The following is a 23,871-nucleotide window of genomic DNA, read 5'->3' on the forward strand; positions in this document are numbered from 1 at the left end:
TCTTATGATAAATCTGTAATGGAAAATAATATATAAATACATAGAGAATAATATATAAATATATACAGAATCTCTACATAAATATAGAGAGAATTGAATCACTCTCCTGTACATCTGAAACTAATGTTGTAAATCAATTATACTTCAATTTTTTAAAATGGACATGGTGTAAAAATTTTAAAGAGAATTGTAAAGGCCATGAACCAGCAGTAGCAGCTTAATACACAACTGTTTCCTTTTTAACATCATTCAGTGATCTCTATACTGTATGTTCATATAAGAAGTTTTTCTAAGGAATTCAGGCAATCTTTCAGACAACGGTTCAAATGTTACACAGAATATGCTATTCTCTAGCAATAAATTGGGCACTCTGGTAAGGACACTAATCCTTTTAGTCATGGAAAGCTGAGCTTGCTCCCATTCAAATGTGTGGCCTTACTTGCCTGGAAAAAAAAAAAAAACACACACACACACCTGCCAAGCAATCTGACTTTCACCACAGGGAGCAGCTTAAGGCCTCCGCATTATCTCATTTTTCATAGTGAGAGATGCTGGACACATATTATTACATCAATTTTATACACTCAAGGGCACAAAATGAGGTGCAAGGCAGCTGAGCCTAGAACAAAAGCTGATGTCCATGTCAGTGCATTCAGCCATCTACCTCTCACTGTACTTTTACAACATAGATGTATATGCAGAGATGGCTCAGAGTTTATATCATGGATGCAGAGTAATTCCCCCATCTCGAGCCTTACAGCATCACTGATCACCCATGCGTGGAATCATTCTTTCCTTTTCTGGACTTGAATGGTAGTATATCCCACTTTTAAGGAACGTATCACATGCGGCTGACTATGTGACTCAATCAATGTGGGTCACTTATTTCTATACAGACATTTCACCTCCCTTCCCCATTACTAGTCTTTTAGAGCAGACACTGCTTTGTACATCATTGTATACACTGGAGCACTCAGAAGAATGATCAGCAAATATCTGCTAAATGAATTTCATGTGTATACCATGAACAAGTACAGACAATCTTGGAATGTGACTTTTATTGTATAATCTGTGGCTCTCAGTTCATAGTTCCTATGGAGACTTATGAACCAACCTGGAAAGTAGAAAAGGAAAGCAAAAGAGCTTGTTGGCAATGTCAATTAACAAGATTTTATTACCATAAATAAGAGGCTATAACTACAATCTCATCAAAACGTATAGCATATTATCTATTCCTATGGCTTCTTTACTGCCCAATTACTATAATTAATGTGCTAACGTGACAGCCAGTAACCATCTTATGATAAAACCCTAATATCTCTTTGACATTTTAATGTAGACAAGACAGAATCAATAAAAATTTATGTAGGCTTCCGAGTCTGGAATATACATATATAATTTAGAATTATACGCTGTATTTGTAAACAGGACCCATTTTACCTTTGAATGAGGATTTTTTTAAAATCTTGTAAAGGTCAATTCACACTTATACTCACATTTACCTAAAATAATTCTTGATATTCACCTCTGTTATATGACATCTACTCACATAACAGAAGAGAGCAGTACAACGGACAGGAAGATATATCTAACTTAACAACCGAAATAGTTAACTTCAGTGTAGGTAAATAATCTGGATAAGAATGGTATCTGGCATCATACAGAGAATATACCTGATTAAGCTAAGGTTCTACTTTTCAAATAAAGATTTATGTTGAGTGTGTAAAGTGTGGTTCCCAAATGTCAGTCCACAGACCACAGTGCATTTTTCAGTGGTAGAGAGAAAAGTAAGACCATACGCTGATGTTTTACAAAAGTAAATGTATTTACTTTTATCCTTTTGGTATTCTCTTGATACGAAAGATCTTATTTCCGTGACAGCAGCTACACTCCCAAATGTCCTTACTTGACAAAACTAAAATCTAGTAACACTATGCTATACCCCAACATTCTCGAAATGATTTTTTATGGGGTCACAAAGAGCCGGACACGACTGAGACGACTTGGTACAGCACAGCATAGGTGACTTGTAATATTTTGTTAGTTTCAGGTATATAGCAAAGTGATTTAGTTATAAACAACTATCTATTCTTTATTGGATTCTTTTCCCATATAGGTTATTACAGAATACTGAGTAGAGTTCCCTGTGCTATACAGTAGGTCCTTGTTGACTATTTTATATATAGTATTGGGTATACGTTAATCCCAATCTCTTAATTTATCCCTCTCCCTCATCTTTCCCCTTTGGTAACCATAAGTTTGTTTTCCAAATCTGAGTCTGTTTCTGTTGAAATGATACTGATTGAAATGAAATGAAATGAAATATTGATTCATGACATTCAAAAGCATGAGACAAATTCGTGCCCAACTTCCCAATGGCATGAAGTTCTAGGTACAGGCCTAACAAACCCGAGATAAAACACACTGGAAGAGAGGTGGCTCCTCCAACGGGAGGGGCTGTTGCTAGTTAACTCCAGGGCCACCAGACTCCATGACTGCACACACCTTGGCTTCTACTCAGGACAAGAGCAACTCGGCAATGAGGGGCAGTGCTCTGTTTAGAAAAGAGACCTAAGGAGGAATTGAGGTGTAAAATGAGATCCATGGCATCATAACATTACGGAAATAGCAATCTGTTTAAAATGCTGAGACAGGGCCACTGCACCTGGAGGATCAAGACCAAGATAGATCTGTTGCAGTGTGACCATCAAAAGTCATAAGAGAGGCTACATGGGGAAGAAAAGAGGGAAAAGAGCCAGGCCAGAAGTGGAGAGATTCTACCTGCCACTCTGCCTACTTTGAAACATCCACCAATTTCCAAGACAGGAAAACCTTCCTCTGCCTCCCCACAGAACAATCTTGAATATACCAATAAAATCTGCAGCTCAGACAGTAAAATTTAAAACTTTTATGCTGCAAGTGATATCATCCAGAAAGTGAAATGGCAACTCAAGAAACGGGAGAAAAATATTTGCAAATAATTTACCTGATAAAGGATTTGTATCTAAAACATCTCAAGATTTCTTATAACTAGTATCAAAAAGACAACCAAATTTTAAACTGGACAAAGGATTTGAATATATTAAACAGTTCTCCAAGGAAGATATATGACTGGACAATAAGCAAACAGAAGATGCTCAACATCTTAGCCATCAGAGAAATGCAAACCAAAACCAGGAGATACCATTTCAAGCTACCCGGATGGCTTTAATTAAAAAAACAGGCAAAAAAGCATTGGAAAGGATGTAGAGAAATCTGAACTCTCAAACAGTGCTGGTGAGAATGCACAATGCTGCAACTTCTTTGGAAAACAGTTCGGTGGTCCCTCAAAAGATTAAACACCGAACTACCACATGGACCCAGAAATTCCACTCCTAGGTACGTACCCAAGAAAAACAAAAAACACATATGTACAAAAACATGTACACAAATGCTGACTGCAGCATTATTCATAATATTAAAATATTAGTAAAACAATAATAGTAAAATCTTAAAAGTGGAAATAATCCAAATAGCCATCAACTGACAAATGGACCAAAAAGAAGTGGTACATTCATACAATAGAATATAATTTAGCTATCAAAGGAGATAAAGTACTAATACATGCGACAACATGAACCTTGAAAATGTTATGCTAAGTGAAAAAAAGTCACAGAAGACTACATATTGTGTGATTCTATTTATATGAAATACTCAGAGTAGGCAAAGTCTACAGACGGAAAATATGTCAGTGGTTACTTAGGTAGGCGGGAATTGCCCACCACAGCATATGGGTTTTGTTTTGCAGCAGGGGACAAAAATGTTCTGGAACTACATGGCGGTGATGGTTTCCCACCCTGTGAATATACTAAAAACCACGTTTCAAGGTGTGATTTGTGTAGTATGTGAACTATATCTCAATAGATCTTTTTTTTTTTTAATCATCAGCTGTGGCTCTGAGTTAGGACACTGAGGTCTCAATCCCTCCCCTGTGGTGAAGCAAAAATACATACAACAGTGAAAAAAGGAATCTGATGTCTCAAAAACTGGAGTATCATTAATACTGATTCCTGTGGACTCTCATTACCAGGAGGACATTAGCTTTCCTCTTCTGGTTCAGTTGTTTTGTTTTGTTTTCCCCTTTCTCATATAAATAACCTGAAAAGAAGAAAAAGATGCACATTCTTTCCCAACATTGAAAATTCCCAACCCTGTAATTACGAGAAAATCTGTCAACTTCACCAAGTGTTCCCATCTGAAAAACCAAAGTATTAATTAATAGCTGTTCCAGGAGCTTCACACGACTGAAGGATGGATCACGTTAGAAAGTGGACAGAATTAGTGGAGGCAATGGTACCATAATTAAAGAGGGAGGGGGGTTCAGGATCCCTTTGTTGGAGTTGAGCAACTCTGAAGACAATGGTTACCTTTTCTGATAAAAAGACAGAGAGAGAGTGGGGAGAGCAAAGCGGGGGGGGCGGGTAGTAGGGAAAGAGAATGAGAATGAATTAAAGTGAAGACAGAAATTCCTGAAGGACTCCTTCTGGGTTTAGATCTGAAGATGTTAAGTTTAAGGTGTTATGCACTGGTACTTGTATATGCAAGTCAGGAGCTCAGGAGACAGACTGATACTGGAAATTTACAAAGTGATAAATATTTGAGGGAATGAGATTACTCAGGGATAATATGCAGAGTAAGAAAAGCAAGCCAGACTCAGCATCAATACTTCCTGAAATAGTAGCTGTGAAAAGATGGTTAGGAAGCAAGGAAGGAGGAAGAAAAGAAGACAGGAAGGAAAACTGTAGGAGACAAAGGACAAGAGAAGAGCAAAAGAGGCAAGGCCACATGGTGGCCGGTGGAGGTCAAGACAGAAACATAAAACTCACAGGTCCTGGTGACCTTGGAGAAAGGGCTCCAGGGGAGCAGTGGACGCTGAACTCAGCATCAGGATGAGGAGTGAATGGCCAATAACAAAGAAGAATCCAAGTCAGCCCCACACTTTGCCAAGGCCCACCATTCCTCACCAGCACATGCCTGCCTAAAAAAGAAAATGAAAAAGCAAGATGACTCTCCCTCAATGCAGCAGAGAGAGACCAGGCATCACTCACATAAACAGGACATACACTGCACTGGTCTGGTCCAATTTAAAGCTACCAGAAATAAATGGAAATATGTTGTTAGCGGCAGACACACTCAGGATAACCCCCACACAAAGCCCTATGAATGTCATTCTCCACTCTACTCTCCCCACCCCACAAAATATTAACTAAAGAAGAAATAAAACAAGACACTGCAGCTAGCTCAGCTGCTTAAATCCTGTTAGGCTCAAGGTTTTCACCACTGATCCAAAAGACAAAAGAGCAGGCAGAGTCATTAAACTACCAGACAGCAGTCCTTACACTGAACTGAGTTAAGAAAAGGCCTCAGACAGGAATAAGCCTAAGAATCATGGAGATGAGAATTCCCATTAACTACAATTTCTACCAGTCAGAAGAAAATCTCTCTCTCACACACACACACAGGTTATTTCCAGAGTCACAAAATAGTATGCAATAATATTCAATATAACATCACAGTTGGTGAAAGAAAACTTCATTCCTGAGATGGCAATGTGGTATAAATGCCTATATGCAGGACTGGCATTAGAAAGCTAGACTTGGTACCAGCTCTCTGCTGAACAGCCATGGGATGATCAACATATCATCAGACTGTTCCAAAATCTCAGGCTCCTCAAACACAAATTTCCTCAGGTGAATTTCCTCATTATAAATTGTGAGAATTAAACAGAAAACTCAAAGTGGAAGTATACTGAAAAGCAAACTCAGAGCAACAGTAAACTTCTTTCTGTACCTTTAACAGTTACCACCCAGAGTAGGAAAACAGGGAGAGACAAGCGATACTTCAGATGTCCCCATGGGCCAGCGGCATCTCTGTTCTTCCCCCAGCTTAGTGAAGTCCTGCTTGTATTGCCTAAGATACACTAGTACCATCCCAACAGAACCCTTCTTTAATTACGTTAGTCGGAGGCAGGTTCTGTCACTGATAACTAAGAGAGTCCTAATCCACATTGCTCAATCTCTCAGTCATGTCTGCATGACTCTTCTGCAACACCATGGAGCAGGCTGGGGAAGAGGTTCCTGATAAGGCACCCCCAGAGAGGCAGAAGCAGAGTGGAAGAGTTGGAGGAATGGAGCCAGGCTCCAGGCTCCTCTGTCCATGGGATTTTTCAGGCAAGAATACTGGAGTGGGTTGCCGTTTCCTTCTCCAGGGGATCTTCCTGACCCAGAGATCAATCCTGAGTCTCTTGCACCTCCTGTGTTGGCAAGCAGATTCTTTACCACGAGCGACACCTGGGAAGCCCAAATTCACATTATAAGAACCAATTCCTTCATTCCTTTTTGTATAATCCCTCCAAACAAAAGCAGATGATCACAATGGACTGAGAGAACTGACAAAACAGTGACGTGTATGGCCCTTCTGGGCCAGAGAGTAAGAACACAGCCCCTGTGTGCATGTGGGATTCTTCACCATCTGAACCACCAGGGAAGCCCCCTGCTGACTCCTTCTACATGGTGCCCGCAGCTAACGCTCTCGCGATGGACAAGATCTCCAGTGAGGCAGGAGTGAGACGATGACAATGACGGCAACAATAAGGATCACGACAGGGACCACTATACCAACACAGCCACTCCGATGACAACAGGCAGGCACTGCACAGAGCGCACGCGCAATCCTCACGCCAACTCTATGAGGAAGGCTCCATTTGTAGTCCCCGTGTTATAAACAAAAAACTAAAGCTCAGAAACAGAGAACAAAGTGTTCAGTCTGGGACAGCATTTCTTTTAAACGGTGTTAGAAAAAAAAAAAAAAAGGAACAAATTCAAGAAAAGAGGCAGAAGAGTTAAGAGTACCGTACAATGTTAGGGAAACCAAGGCTGCCAAGAGTCAATGAAACTGCCCATAATTCCTCTACCTTCTCACTGCCAACCAGTTTTTACCTCTGGCATGCTATTAATTCTCACAGAAGTCTCAAATCAGCATTTTGCTCAATGTAAGATACGTACATTACTCCACGTAAAACAGATAACCAACAATTACCTACTTTATAGCACAGGGTAAACAGCATACTATGCTTTGTAATAACCTGTGAGGGAAAAGAATCTGAAGAACAGATGTATATGTATAATTGAAGTACTTTGCTGCACACCTGAGACTAACACAACACTGTAAGTCAACTATACTAATAGAGAAAAAGGGAGAGAGAAAGGAAAGAAAAGGAAAGACCCTCTTCAGTCCTTATTCAAGACAGTGCAGCACTTGCTTCTATTGACCATGCTCTCCTCCTTGAAACGCTGACTTCCAGCAAATGTTCCAGCAAGGCTATCACCTGCTCCCAGCAAATCATAGACTCCATTCCTCCGACTCTTCCACTCTGCTTCTGCCTCTCTAGTGATGCCTTATCAGGAACCTCTTTCCCAGCCTGCTCCTTAAGTGCTGTCAATGCTGCTCAATCCTCACACTCGCTCTAGGTGAGCTCATTCACCACTGTGTCCTCAAACATCCACTCCCTAATCTCCCAAACGTATCTTCTGTCCAGATGGCTCTCCTGAGCTGTCGACCTCAAACCCAACATCTCTTAAATAAAACTCATCATTCTCCTCCCCAAACCTGCTTTTCCACTTACCTAAGTCAGTGAATGGGAGTCACTTGATCCCAGCAAATCATCCTTCCCTCCCTCTCTTCCTCAAAGCCAAATAATTACCAACTTCTTTTATTTCTACCTCTTTACTGTCTCTAGAATGGGCTTCAGCCTATTGCCACTGTTGCTCTGCTCATACAGGCTTTATTTTCTCTTCCCTGGATTGCTGAAACAGCCCTTAGAGGAGTTGTCTTTCCCTTAGTCTTCACCTCCTCTTCTCTAAACTGTAAACTCAATGAGGTTAAGAACTGCCTGATTTATCACTGTATTCCAGTATTTGTCATAAGAGTAAGCGTATGACAGGCAATAAATATTTGTTGAATCAATGAATGAAAAAATGAGCTCTAGCAGATGAGAGAGATGGAGACCCGATTGCAGATAACAAGTGATGAGGAAATACGTATTAGATATTACAATCTCCTGGCTTCAGCACCCCACAACAAAAAACATTTCACATGAAATTCTCTTCTCAAAAGACAGCCTTATCAACCTGAACGCGAGAACCAAAAGAAATGTAGTTACAAGATGAAAGATATATGCATCCACAGCTAACTTGAAAAATAATGTAATAAAATATATCTTGTGTTTAAAAAAAAAAAAAAAAAAAAAACAGGGAAGAGTCAGGTGAAGCAAGTATTTGTTCTTTAAACATCCTTCCAATTACCTGGCAGGTTTTGAAAATAGCCTGCTTACAGAGGCAAGCAAAATGTTAACAACCTGTTCTCTTAGGTATCCTACTAACTTCCTACCCAGAGCTGTCCCTATGCATCTCATGTTGGAATGCCACTATGAAAACAGGCAGAGGATTAAGAAGAAAATGTCAAAAAATAGTCACAGTTGCATATGGCAAGAAATGTCTATGGTATAAAGCTATATCCTCAAACTGCGAAAAATGTTCAATATTTAAGGTGAGATTTGACTATCTGAATCTAAATTTAACATCCAAGGAACCCTGAATTAGTCATTTGGCTGGAAAACCCATTTTAGGAGCCAAGAAGCTGCCTTACTTGGTCACGAAGCAAAGACACACACACAAGGTAGAAAATCAGTTTTGTTCTGCTACTTATCTGCTGAGACCTTAATATCAGGTTCTGCATTTCCCATGGACAGACAAAGGCAAAAACCACAGAATACTTATTTCCCTACCTCCATGTTCTAAAAGACAAGAAACTACTAACCTCTGAGCTTAGGTTTTCTATGAAAAATTATAAGAAACTGATCATCAATTATGTCATATCAAAGCGGTCTTAGATTTACATTCCTGTGAGATATCACATACACATTTTCATAATAAGCTTGGCTGAACTAGTATTTTTCATTTCAAACAGGACATAGATGCCATTTAATCTTCAAGGTTATCTAATATCTACTTCTAAGGGATGAAAATTAGTTTCACCACTTAACAACAATCTTCACATAAGAAGAAGTTACTATTTAAGGAGTGCTGACTAATTCCCATCTGTGCTATGAAAAGAATAGGGAAAAAACTATTAGCAATATAGAATGGAACACCCTGAAAATGAAAAGAACTGGGTCCTGGCTCTAGTAATTTCCTTTCTGTGTCATTTCCCTACTTGTCAAGTCAGCCTCTCATGATCAGTCTCTGAATTCTTAGATGACCTCGAATGAACTTCTAATGTGTGGCAAATTAGTGACTGAAACTAGAAAATAAACCCAGGCCTTCTTTCTCTGAATTAAAGTGTTAGTACCATTCTTTAAGCCTTTGCCAGGACAGTCTCCTCAACAAAAGGGGATGAGAAAACTAACAGTCACGTGCAAGAGAATGAAACTGAACCACTCTCTCAACACCAACACACACAAAAATCAACTCAAAATGAACCACAGACTTGAACCTAGAACTGAAACCATGTAACTTACATGAAAACACAGGGATAATAGCCTCAACATTAGTCTCAGCAATGACTCTTTGGATTTCACACCAAAAGCAAAATAAACAAGTAGAACATAAAAGTAAAAGGTTTTGCCCAACAAAGGGAGCCATGAACAGAATGAAAAGCAACTTATGAGTGGGAGAAAATATTTGCAAACCATATATCTGATAAAGGGTTAATATCCAATATATAAAGAACACACAATTCAATAACACAAAACACAATCCGATTAATGGGCAGAGAAACTGAAGAAGACGTATTTCCAAAGAAGACATACAAATGGCCAAAAGGTACACAAAATGGTGCTCTACATCACTAACCACCAGGGAAATGCAAATCAAACCTACAAGGAGATCACCTCACACCTGACAGAAGGGCTATCATCAAAAAGACAAGAGACAGGATGGTGGGAGGAACGAGGTTCAGGGGGAGGGGGACATATGGATACAGTACAGTAGAAATTAACACTGTAAAGCCATTACACTCTAAAAATATAATTTTAAAAAGAGATGACAAGTGTGGGGGAAAATGTGGATTAAAGGGAACCCTTGTGCACTGTTGGGTGGAAAGGTAAACTGATGCACCACTGTGAAAAACAATATGGAGGTTCCTCAAAAAATTAAAAGTAGAACTGCCATATAACCCAGCAATCCAACTTCTGCATATATATCCCAAAGAAATGAAAACAGACTATCAAAGAAATATCTGCACTCCCATGTTCATGCAGCATTATTCACAACAGACCAGATGCGGAAACAGCCTAAGTGCCCATCAATCAGTGAACAGATGAAATACAGTGGAATATTATTCAGCCATGAGAAAGAACATCCCGTCATTTGTGACAATATGAAGTGGACCTTGAGGGTATTGCTGCTGCTGCTGCTAAGTCGCTTCAGTCGTGTCCGACTCTGTGCGACCCCAGTGTTAGGCTAAGTAAAATAAGTCAGACAGAGAAAGACAAACACTGTATGTGTTCACTCATATGTGGAAACTATAAAAGCCAAAGTCAAAGGAATAGACCAAGGAGGTTAAAGGGGAGATAGTGGTCAAGGAGTATAAACTTTGAGTTATAAGATGAATAAGATCTGAGGAGCTAAGGTAAAGCATAGTGTTACAGTTAATACTGTATTATATACTTGAAAGTTGCTAAGGGAGTCGATCTTAAATGTTATCACCACCAAAAAAGAAATGGTAATTATGTGAGGTGATGCACATGTTAGCCAATGGTGGTGACCATTGTGAAATATTTAAGTGAGTTAAATCAGTATGTTGTACACCTTAAACCCACACAATGCTATCTGTCAATTACATCTCAACAAAGCTAGGAGAAGAAAAGCCCTTCATCCATTTGAAAAATAATATACTGTCGTAACAGAACATTGGAAAAATTATCCACAAATCCACTTAAATACAAGAGAAGTTATGATTTTAAGTGTCTATTCTTATCACTTAGTTGTATATTAGTCTTTAGTACAACAATGTACAAGGTTTCTAGGGGAACTGTCTAGGTACCTAAGTTATCAGTCTGCATCTCAAGTCAATTAAAACTCATTTACTCTGTGGCCGCTGATCACACTTCTTAAGGAGTCCGGCTGTTGCTGAGAGGGCTGCCACTGATCATTGCAGGGAGCATGGGTCAGAGAAGGGATGTGTGGCCATGAATACCATTCTTCTGAGGAAGGACAAAATCAGGCCCAGGAAACAAGCTAGGACCACCATCCTTATGAAAGCCAGAAAGCAAACTTCCATGGCAGATAAGAGGCAACTTCTCCTCTGAAATCCACCACCACCAACCAGCTTTGTGAACTGTCAAGTCATTGCAGCTCTCACATTTGCTTGGGCAAATCTGAGATTAATAATAATGCCCCTGCCTGTGATGAGGCCAACAGTGAGCCTCACTCAGGTGAGGCGCCAGATGGCAGGCTGCTCTGCAAAGCATAAATGTTACAAAACTGCAGAACTCCATGATGTCTCTGATGTTATAAAGAGCGTTCTCAAATTTTAGCACACGTACAATCGTCTAAAGTAGAGGCTCCTGTGGGCCCTGCACTGAGGTATTCCAATTTAATCACTTCTCCACCATGGGGAGAATCTGCATTTCTAAATCTCAAGTGACAGCGGTATTGCTGATCCTTAGACCCCACTGTGTGTACTGCTGAGAATTTTTTTTAATAGAAAAATTGCTTACTCTTATTTTAAAAGTATCTTTTTTGCATTTTTCTTACCTATTCATTCATTAAACTTCCTGGGCATTTGGTATGTGCCCAGCCCTAAGTCAGGCTTCAAACACAAAGTGAACCCTCGTCTTACAAACTTACACCTCAGTCTGATTAGAGAACATAATGAGAACATGGACCAGGAGCTGGAGGAGCCCAGAAAACACGAAATAAAGCCTAAGATACACACGAAGGTACTTTAATCATATGTGACCTCACTCCTAAACATCACCAAGGGAAGAATTTCATTTGACCCAAGTCTGTTTTTGTGTGTTTTTGCTACAAGAAAGAGTCAGCGCCAGTTTAAGTGTGGAGTATGTCTATATTATGACACCAACAAGCATGAAGAGAATGACAAGATCTAAGGCAGCTCCTACCATCCGCCAAATAGAGAAGTGGCCTTGATGCAGCATGAAAGCTGACACCTAAGTAGTATTAGCATAATCTGAAATGTACATTTTATTCATTGTTTCCTTAAACTGGCCCAATCTCTAATTGAACTTCCTATAGTATGCAAAACAAGAGAAATCAAAAGCAAATGTTTTGCTTTTACCCTGACAAATGCAAAACAAAGATTTAAGAAATGTTCAACACTGAGTAAGACCTCTGGCCCATTCAGCCAAGCACCCTTTCTCCAAAGGACAACATAAAATCAGAAAGACAGCTGTCCAACTGCACGTTTACCAAAGAGCTATAAACATACCCATAACATGGGTAATGTTATTAATTCACCTGATATGTCAAGAAGATCTCATCAATGAACTTAAGTCTTACAAGAAAGCATGCAGATTTGGGACCAGTACTACCTTTCATGGTAATAAGCTGGATGTTTCAGTTAACAAACAGTGTAATAAGTCCCAGAGGTAAAGAAGCAGTTCCTTTCATTTGTCCTAAAAATATTTCAGTTAGGCTGCAGGTGATTACATTCCAGTTGAGGAATAGTGGGATATTTTTCTGTATGTCTCTGGTCATCTTAGTCACACCTTTCAGTGTTCAATAGTTTGGGTGTATTTAGAGCATATTCTCACTGATAAGTGTAATCAGAAGTAGAGATTTAATCAAATGGAATCATAATCAATGAAGTTAAATGTACTCGCTTCCCGCTTGCTTGCATTTGAATTAACCACTCATCCAAATTACATCGAAGCCCGCCCTGATGTCAAGCATGTCCAAGTGCTACATACAGCGCCTGGGAATGGCTACAAGAAGCCACCAGGACAAACGCTTGACCTTGCTTGAAAGCTGCTCTTAAACGATTTTCCTGTAAAATAAGATGGCCAATTTCACCAAATCCTATATTTCAGATATTTAGAAGAGTAACTAATAGAGAAAGAAGAGATGAAAGGAAATGCTCTTATTTGAAAAATACATGCCTGACTCTAGCCACAGATATAAAGAAATCGTGAGAAATATTTCGTTTCTCTTTCCATGAGCACTGTACTTGTACCATAAAACTAACCTTGGGACTGGAGCCTTTAGATATCTCAGAGATAAAACCACTTTGTAAGACTGGCCTATTAAAACAGTATGCCTTCAAGTTCTGGACTCTGAATTTTTAAAATATTTGGAAGTACATTTTTCCAACTTTTAGGACAATAATTCAGTGTATCTCCACAAATCTATATCCTGTGTAGACTGAGAAATCAAGAGGGAAAAAAAGTTTTAGGAAATGAGGCAAATACCAACTATGAAGAAAAACATGACTATAAAGCAGATAAGTATATGTTACAATTATTTAGCCAGCATCATCTCACACGGACAATCCATTACATGACAGATACTTAGGAGGCAGAAATGAAAAGGGTATACAGTTGATTACAATACAATGTAATACATGCTAAAGATGTTTAAAAGTAGCATGGGCCACTCCTTCAGATACCAAATCTCTCAAAATCATAAATACTAAGATTGTACTAGAAAAAAGTTTGGAAAATTTTATTTATAATCTATGAGTGAAGAAGAACTAAGTTCTGACACAAAATCCAGACCCTTTAAAAATAAAATATTAATAAATACAACCTCATAAAAATAAAAACAATGTATACATGATCAGACATCATAAAGTCAAAAGAGAATGCAGCTGGTGGGAAATTACAATATAAATTTCAAAGAACTAATTTTCTTGATATATAAAGAGTTCCTTCAAATCAATAAGACAAACATAATGGAAAAATGGGTGTTCACTGAAAAGGAAATAAAACACTATTTGACCACTGTATTACTGAAAATTTCAACATTTAAATAAGTCTACTTTTAGGAAAGGATAATGAACCATCCTGCACCTATCACCCTGATTCAACAATTATCATTTAACACTAATCTTATTTTAGCTATCACTACAATCACCTTCAATCCAGATTATTTTGAAGTAATATATCCAGATATAACACAAATATCATAACAAAAAAATTTATTACACAAATAGGAAGTTTAATCTCAAATTTTCTCTAAAAAATACAAATCGAAACCATCTTGAAAATACAATTTTTCGCTGATCAGATTGACAAAGATAAAAATGTTTATAGTACAATCTGTTTACTAGGGAATACAGGACCTCTCAAACATTATTGATGACCTGAAAACTTGGTATTATCGCCACGAAAAGTACACTTGGCAATAATGATCAAAATCTAATCAACCATAAAACTCTCATCAGCCAGCAGAAAAAACTGAAAACGGTACATCAAGAATTGGATGCTCTCCTTCTCACATCTTATACGTCAATGTCAAGGTAACTGCACAGCTAGAATAACTAGTAGTAACTAGAAGCAGGTGCTATCAAACAAATGGAGATGGCATAAAAAGGTAAAAGCCGCCTTACTTATTTAAAACATTCATACCATACACCCTAACGCCCACCTACCCAGACCAGATTGCATCCCCATGGTTATATGCTCTTAGGGCACATTTGCTCTTCCTCCATGGTACTTAAACACAATTTGTAATAATACAGTTATCTAAGAATTCTCTAATGCTCTTCTTCCCCTTTAGACTTTTAAACTCCATAAGGATGGGGATCATTCATATTTGTTTGATATTTTAAGACAGTTCCTGGTCCATGACAGATATTCAATATAAGTAGAATTCATTCTTTCATTCAAAAAATATTTATTATGGGTCTGGTGGACACTATGCCTACATTCTAGAGATATGGTGGTGAACAAGGCAAAAGCATTCTGCTTTCGAAGCTTCCATTCCAGGAATAGTCAAGAAAATCACACATACACACACACATCACAAAAAGCAACTTAATGAACATGATCCAGTTGGTCTGCAAACAGGTATTTTTCCACACTAATACTTCCAATCAGAATTTCCATTTGTAATGATCTCTTTCTTTCTTTTTTATTTTTATTTATTTATTTTGCTGTGCTAGGTCTTAGCTGTGGGCATGTGGGATCTAGTTCCTGGCCAGGGATCAAACCCAGGCCTCCTGCTTTGGGACCACAGAGTCTTAGCCACTGGACCCCCACAGAAGTACTGTAATGCTTTATTTTGATTTAAATAACCTGTGTAACACTGTAAATTAATTCTTAAATAATGAATTTATTTTTCACATTAACTTAACAGCTGCAAAACTGGGAGAGGGGGACCCATAACTTCACTATCCAAACACAAATATTTTAGCATTAAAGCATATTTCGCTCCCATTTTTCCATGAATCTTTCCTCAATACCACAGTGAGCACAGAATATGCAGTGCTCTCTTTTTATATCGGACACTTAATCTTCCCTCATTCATAACAGAGATGAAGGTACAGGGCAGAATGATCTTCCAAAAGGGGGAAAAGGTCTCCCTGGCAGTCATGGCATCCACCTGCCAGACCAGCAGTTTTACCAAGGTGGAATGATCCTTCAGCACCTCCCCATTCTGCTTTCATTTTTAAATAGGATCATTTTCAAATGAGTTGAGTGGTTGTTTCACACAGGCCAATCCTTCTCTTTTCCCAGTTCTTCTCTCTTCCATATTCTTGACAAGCTACAACAGCTGTGAGAAGATTTTGTTTCTTCCCTGCATTCCTCATGCTTTTCTTGCTGTTGTTTAGCTGCTAAGTTGTGTCCAAGTCTTTGTGACCCCATAGACTGTAGCCCACCAGGCTCCTCTGTCCATGGGATTTCCCACGCAAGTATACTGGAGTGGGCTGTCATTACTTTCTCCAGGGAACCTTTCTGACCCAGGGGTAAAACCTGTGTCTTCTGCATTGGCAGGCAGGTTCTTTACCACTGCACCACCAGGGACTTATTTGCTAAATAATAAAGAACCTCCTCCAGCTTTTTTGAAACAAAAATGACAGGAAATGTTCATGAGCTAGATTTTGGAAAAGAACCAATAACTAGGCAGTGGGATTTGAAGAAACTGATTCTGAGCTGCACAGGCTGCAGGCCACACCAACCATCTGAGACTGAAGACACCACCTGGCTTTCTGAGGAAATTATGGGTAGCAGGTAGTTCTGGGAGATTTTAAAGCACATGTTCTCCTAATGTCTATCAAGTTGGTGACAACAGTAGTTGAATATTTTCCTTTCATAGTAAACAGAGGTTTTAAGACACTACAAAATGGATCAAAAGACAAAATATTTCTCCTATAAATAGACAATCGGAGAAGGCAATGGCACCCCACTCCAGTACTCTTGCGTGGAAAATCCCATGGACGGAGGAGCCTGGTGGGCTGCAGTCCATGGGGTCGCTAAGAGTCGGACACGACTGAGCGACTTCACTTTCACTTTTCACTTTCATGCATTGGAGAAGGAAATGGCAACCGACTCCAGTATTCTTGCCTGGAGAATCCCAGGGATGGGGGAGCCTGGTGGGCTGCCATCTATAGGGTCACACAGAGTCGGACACAACTGAAGCGACTTAGCAGCATAAATAGACAATAGATAGATTGGGGGTCAAGAATAAAATAAAAGTGAGGGACCTGGTGATTTTTGAAAATTAGCTGTGAAAGTATTATGGCTCTGCAGGAAGTGAAAGTCCCACTACCTAGAGAAATAGCACACAACATTAATTCGCTTTACTAGTCTGGTTCCCACTACTTTTCTAGAGAAATAGCACACAACATTAATTCGCTTTACATAAAGACAAATGAAAACAGGCCTGCAGTGCATCACAACCAGAATATATTTAAGATGATGATGCTGAACAATGAAACTTCTAGGGAAAGTTATATTCTGGCACCTAGCCTCAGAGTAGCATTTATATGCTAATGACCGGAACAAGTTATCTCATCGGGAGTGGGAACTAATGGAGAGAGGAATTTTGTGGAAGGATTCATGGTTCTTTTGTCTCTGCTCCATCTTCCTTTACGGAAAACAGACTCTTGTCCCTTTAGCATAAGATTCCTTGACGGGTAAAAGAGAATAGTAATAATGCAAACTGTTGAGACTTTGCTTCTCTCTAAAATAGTATCACTGACACCTCCCAGTACAGTTTAACACAAAGTACCATGCAAGCTTCAAGAACCATCTGCCAACATCCTTTCTAAAATTCTAGACCTCTAGAAACAACAGTGCCATCACTTTGGAATGAAGTTTCCCAGGTAATTAATTCTTGGAGTTTTATAGCATTAGTTGGCACATAGCCACTACAGACTTGCTCTAAATTATCAGTTATTTGGAACACCAACCCAAGAATTTAGTCTTTGACTTTCAAAAAGAATGGTTGAATCAAAATATTTGCTTTCTCTGTGTTACTGTATAATAAAGAGTTTTGGCCCCAAATTTCAGGTTTGTAGACTTTGTAAAATGGAAATCATGTTATAGGCATGAAACCAAGACAAACAGCTTGTTCGCAAGCCAGTGTCCAATATATCCTGCCTACAAAAGCCTCTAAAATACTGACAAAACACGAAACTTAAAGGGAAAAAACCCTCCTGCTGACTCATTCTTCACAGAGAAACATTTATTATTTCCTGGGGCAGTATGCTAAATTTCCACTTCTATTGCTGTAATTTCCACTTGTGAATTTTGGAAGGGGTTGAGGGAAGGGAAGCAGAAGAGATCAAAATCCTAGGAAAGATGCATTGCTTTTAAGGGGACTGTAATGAGAACTGCAGAAAAGTTATTGATCCATGCCCTTTTCCTTTTGTTTCCAGTATATATTATAGTTGTGCTGTTTCCCCATGAAAGTTCAGTGTTTTCATCCAGGGACTTGCAGCAACTGGGTAAATAGCAAATCAGAATTCTGGAGTGTTCATTAGTAAAGAGGCAAAAGGCCTTCAGGAAAATCCAGGATCCAGGCAAAGAAAAAAGACAAGCACAGTTCAATCTGGAACCATTCCCAGCTTCTCTGGACCACAGTATGAGAGATCAATGAACATGAAGTTGAGAAAGGAACCAAGAACAAATAAACTTATGTATTCATACACAACGTATGCATGGAATGGTGCTGACTGGCACTGTTCTAACAAACTCTAACCATATAACCTCATCTAACGAGAGCTAGCCTGTAAGCCTGGTATTACTGGATTGGCCAAAAAGTTCATTTGGATTTTCCCATAACATCTTATGAAAAAACGAAAGAAATTTTTGGCTGACCCAGCATTTACAGAACAGAAATTCAAAGTCAAGTCTTCTCAACTCCAAAATCCATGCTTTTCCAAACATGTGCTTTGACATACTGCATGGCAGAAGAGGGGTAGAAAATGCTTTCTTTACCAACTGCACTATAGAATGAAGCTTACCAGAGAATTAATTTTTGAAATTCCAAATCGGGAAAGGAGTACGTCAAGGCTGTATATTATCACCCTGCTTATTTAACTTATACGCAGAGTACCTCATGAGAAATGCTGGGCTGGATGAAGCACAAGCTGGAATCAAGATTGCTGGGAGAAATATCAATAACCTCAGATATGCAGATGACACCACACTTTTCACAGAAAGCGAAGAACTAAAGAGCCTCTTGATGAAAGTGAAAGAGCAGAATGAAGAAGTTAGCTTAAAACTCAACATTCAGAAAACTAAGATCATGGCATCTGATCCCATCACTTCATGGCAAATAGATGGAGAAACAATGGATATGGTGACAGACTTTTATTTTCTTGTGCTCCAAAATCACTGTAGATGGTGACTGCAGCCATGAAATTAAAAGACACTTGCTCCTTGAAAGAAAAGTTATGACCAAGACAGCATATTAAAAAGCAGAGACATTACTTTGCCAACAAAGATCCATCTAGTCAAAGCTATGGTCTTTCTAGTAGTCACGTATGGATGTGAGAATTGGACTATAAAGAAAGCTGAGCACCAAAGAATTGATGCTTTTGAACCGTGGTGTTGGAGAAGATTCTCAAGAGTCCCTTGGACTGCAAGGAGATCCAACCAGTCCATCCTAAAGGAACTCAGTCCTGAATATTTATTGGAAGGACTGACACTGAAGCTGAAACTCAAATACTATGGGCACCTGATGCGAAGAACTGACTCATTTGAAAAGACCCTGATGCTGGGAAAGACTGAGGGCAGGAGGAGAAGGGGACGACAGAGGATGAGGTGGCTGGATGGCATCACTGACTCAATGGACGTGAGTTTAAGCAAGCTCTGGGAGTTGGTGAAGGACAAGAAAGCATAGCGTGCTGCAGTCCATGGGGTCACAAAGAATCGGACATGACTGAGCAACTGAACTGAAATGAATGTGTAATTAAAATCAGTGTTATTTAGAAAATCCAAAGAATATAAAAAACGTAAGTAGAATACATCAATTTCTTTTTTTCTTTTTCTTTTTTTTTTTCTTCTCTTTTTTTTTTTTCTTTAATAGAAAATTATTTAATTAGTATACATGTGTTCCCCATCCTGAACCCTCCTCCCTCCTCCCTCCCCACACCATCCCTCTGGGTCATCCCAGTACACCAGCCCCAAGCATCCAGCATCGTGCATTGAACCTGGACTGGCATCTCGTTTCATACATGACGTTTCACATGTTTCAATGCCATTCTCCCAAGTCTCCCCACCCTCTCCCTCTCCCACAGAGTCCATAAGACTGTTCTATACATCAGTGTCTCTTTTGCTGTCTCGTATACAGGGTTATCGTTACCATCTTTCTAAATTCCATATATATGCGTTAGTATACTGTATTGGTGTTTTTCCTTCTGGCTTACTTCACTCTGTATAATAGGCTCCAGTTTCATCCACCTCATTAGAACTGATTCAAATGTATTCTTTTTAATGGCTGAGTAATACTCCATTGTGTATATGTACCACAGCTTTCTTATCCATTCATCTGCTGATGGACATCTAGGTTGCTTCCATGTCCTGGCTATTGTAAACAGTGCTGCGATGAACACTGGGGTACACGTGTCTCTTTCCCTTCTGGTTTCCTCAGTGTGTATGCCCAGCAGTGGGATTGCTGGATCATAAGGCAGTTCTATTCCCAGTTTTTTAAGGAATCTCCACACTGTTCTCCATAGTGGCTGTACTAGTTTGCATTCCCACCAACAGTGCAAGAGGGTTCCCTTTTCTCCACACCCTCTCCAGCATTTATTATTTGTAGACTTTTGGATCGCAGCCATTCTGACTGGTGTGAAATGGTACCTCATAGTGGTTTTGATTTGCATTTCTCTGATAATGAGTGATGTTGAGCATCTTTTCATATGTTTGTTAGCCATCTGTATGTCTTCTTTGGAGAAATGTCTATTTAGATCTTTGGCCCATTTTTTGATTGGGTCATTTATTTTTCTGGAGTTGAGCTGTAGGAGTTGCTTGTATATTTTTGAGATTAGTTGTTTGTCGGTTGCTTCATTTGCTATTATTTTCTCCCATTCTGAAGGCTGTCTTTTCACCTTGCTAATAGTTTCCTTTGATGTGCAGAAGCTTTTAAGTTTAATTAGGTCCCATTTGTTTATTTTTACTTTTATTTCCAATATTCTGGGAGGTGGATCATAGAGGATCCTGCTGTGATGTATGTCAGAGAGTGTTTTGCCTACGTTCTCCTCTAGGAGTTTTATAGTTTCTGGTCTTACGTTGAGATCTTTAATCCATTTTGAGTTTATTTTTGTATATGGTGTTAGAAAGTGTTCTAGTTTCATTCTTTTACAAGTGGTTGACCAGATTTCCCAGCACCACTTGTTAAAGAGATTGTCTTTAATCCATTGTATCAATTTCTTCAAAAATTTAAAGTACATCTGAGGGACTCCATACAAAGTAAGCTATTATTTCTCTTTAAATTTGCTTATCTTCTTTCTAAATAAGTTTTTAAATTCCTAAGTATAAAGAGTAGAACTCCTTCACAACAGGCTAGCCTGATTATGATACTGCCTAGGACACAGTGTCCAGCACCTCCCAGGAACTCATGTTATTTGAGCAACTCAGAAGAAATGTTCTACTTTGCCCTCTGTTCTCAGATAAAATCGTGGTTTCCATTGGCCTTTCCCCCTCTGATGGCAAATTCTTGCCTTGCCCATATCTGGTGCACATAGAAGGCTGAGGAATAGAATAGAGAAGCAGGAAGGAGGGACAGAGACCCATGTAGAGTGAATCTTGAATATTCTAGGAAAGCCTCAATTTGAAATATCTTCTCCCATCATCAGATAACATCAGAGTATTAAGCTTTAAGCCCAGTGTATGACAGTCAAGAGAGTCAGAATCAGAGGATGATTTGGTTTTCCCTCATGAAAGAAGAATTATGAAATCCAAACCTTATTAGTTGTTTTAAGTCCATAAAGGAATTCCTGGGACTGATGCCTACTGGCAAATATAACATCACCACACATTGAAGGAGAAAGCATGGGACAGAGGAAAGACCAAGGACTTGCACTCAACTCTAAGACTAGCCACTTGTTCTGTGACCTTGAGCTAATTACTTTATCTCTGATCCCAGTTTCGTTAACTGTAAAATGTGGGTACTAAGTAAGTAGCTCAGAAAGTTGTAATGAGAATTAAATAAGGTAATATACATAAATTGCCTTGAATACAGTTTAGTGCTTAAGAAATATTCAATAACTGCTATTTTCTTAGCTTTGAGTATGGACAACTTCTCAACTACATCCAAAACCAGCTGAGCTACACTCATTCAAGCTGTTTTCACCAATCTGAGTTTGTATGGTCCACAGCATCCAAAGTTCAAGAAACAACATCAACTTGGTATATATATACAAAGGAGTATTACTCATCCTTAAGAATGAAATAATGCTATTTGCAGCAACGTGTACAGACCTAGAGAGTGTCATATTGAGTGAAGTCAGTCAGATGGAGAAATATCTTTTGACATCCCTTATATGTGGAATCTAAAAAGAAATGATACAAACGAATTTACTTATAAAACAGAAACAGACTCACAGACTTTGAGAACAAGCGTACGGTTGCCAGAGGGGGAAGGATAGGGAAAGGGACAGTTAGGGTATGTGGGATGGAGACATGCACACACTGCTGTATTTAAAATGGATAACCAACAAGGACCCACTGTATCACACAGGGAACTCTACTCAATGCTATGTGGCAGCCTAGATGGAAGGGGGCTTGTGGGAGAGTGGATACATGTATTAATACAAGTATGGCTGAGTCCCTTTGTTGTTTACCTGAAATGATTACAATATTATTTGTTAATTAGGTATACTCTCCAATACAAAATAAAGTTTAAAAAAAAAAAAAAAGAAATAACATCAGTAAAGAGTAGAACATGACTTAGTGACTAAACAACAAAGATACATATAATACTTACCACTCCCTACCCTTCAAAAGGTATAGTGAGTACAGTTAGCAAAAACCTACCTTGGCTGGTTCTCAGCCGTGAGGTTCTCTCCCCTCTGATAGTCACTGTCAGCCACCTGAGTTGTAGACCTCTTCACGATTTGCTTAAGTTCCTGCTCCAAGCGTTCTGTGATTGCCTTCACTGTCTCTGGGATCTTCTTCAGTTTGGCCAGCCCCTTGATGAGGATGCCCATAAAAAGGGTGCTGTTCTCCTCTGGATCCAACTCCAAATCTTCCTTGATGTCCTGGAGGCTTATTTCCTTCACTGTTAAAAAAAAAAGAAAGAAAGAAAAGAAAAATCAATCAGGAGCCACAGACTGCATCAGATCAGATCAGATCAGATCAGATCAGTCGCTCAGTCACGTCCGACTCTTTGCAACCCCATGAAGCGCAGCACGTCAGGCCTCCCTGTCCAGCACTAACTCCCGGAGTACACTCAGACTCATGTCCATCGAGTCAGTGATGCCATCCAGCCATCTCATCCTCTGTCGTCCCCTTCTCCTCTTGCCCCCAATCCCTCCCAGCATCAGAGTCTTTTCCAATGAGTTCAACTCTTCGCAATAGAGGTAGGCCAAAGTACTGGAGTTTCAGCTTTAGCATCATTCCTTCCAAAGAAATCCCAGGGCTCATCTCCTTCAGAATGGACTGATTGGATCCCCGTGCAGTCCAAGGGACTCTCAAGAGTCTTCTCCAACACCACAGTTCAAAAGCATCAATTCTTCGGCGCTCAGCCTTCTTCACAGTCCAACTCTCACATCGATACATGACCACTGGAAAAACCATAGCCTTGACTAGATGAACCTTTGTTGGCAAAGTAATGTCTCTGCTTTTGAATATGCTATCTAGGTTGGTCATAACTTTCCTTCCAAGGAGTAAGCGTCTTTTAATTTCATGGCTGCCGTCACCATCTGCAATGATTTTGGAGCCCAGAAAAATAAAGTCTGACACTGTTTCCACTGTTTCCCCATCTATTTCCCATGAAGTGATGGGACCGGATGCCATGATCTTCGTTTTCTGAATGTTGAGCTTTAAGCCAACTTTTTCACTCTCCACTTTCACCTTCATTAAGAGGCTTTTGAGTTCCTCTTCACTTTCTGCCATAAGGGTGGTGTCATCTGCATATCTCAGGTGATTGATATTTCTCCCAGCAATCTTGATTCTAGCTTGTGTTTCTTCCAGTCCTGCGTTTCTCATGATGTACTCTGCATATAAGTTAAATAAGCAGGGTGACAATATACAGCCTTGACATACTCCCTTTTCTATTTGGAACCAGTCTGTTGTTCCATGTCCAGTTCTAACTGTTGTTTCCTGACCTGCATACAAATTTCTCAAGAGGCAAATCAGGTGGTCTGGTATTCCCATCTCTTTCAGAATTTTCCAGTTTATTGTGATCCACACAGTCAAAGGCT

At 39.3% G+C, this 23,871-nt stretch overlaps 1 protein-coding gene across 1 annotated transcript in view; it reads right to left on the reverse strand.

Moving 5' to 3' along the window:
* The window catches only part of LOC104982306 (exocyst complex component 4-like), a 245,211-nt gene that overhangs the window by 135,771 nt on the left and 85,569 nt on the right, over positions 1 to 23,871 (reverse strand). The window contains exon 6 of the mRNA XM_010831657.1: positions 22,484 to 22,727. Within this exon, the coding sequence (XP_010829959.1) occupies positions 22,484 to 22,727 (244 nt within the window). The remainder of the gene's footprint in view (positions 1 to 22,483; positions 22,728 to 23,871) is intronic.

This window comes from Bison bison, unplaced genomic scaffold (assembly GCF_000754665.1).
Source record: "Bison bison bison isolate TAMUID 2011002044 unplaced genomic scaffold, Bison_UMD1.0 scf7180017864530, whole genome shotgun sequence".
In the NCBI taxonomy this organism is placed as follows: domain Eukaryota; kingdom Metazoa; phylum Chordata; class Mammalia; order Artiodactyla; family Bovidae; genus Bison; species Bison bison.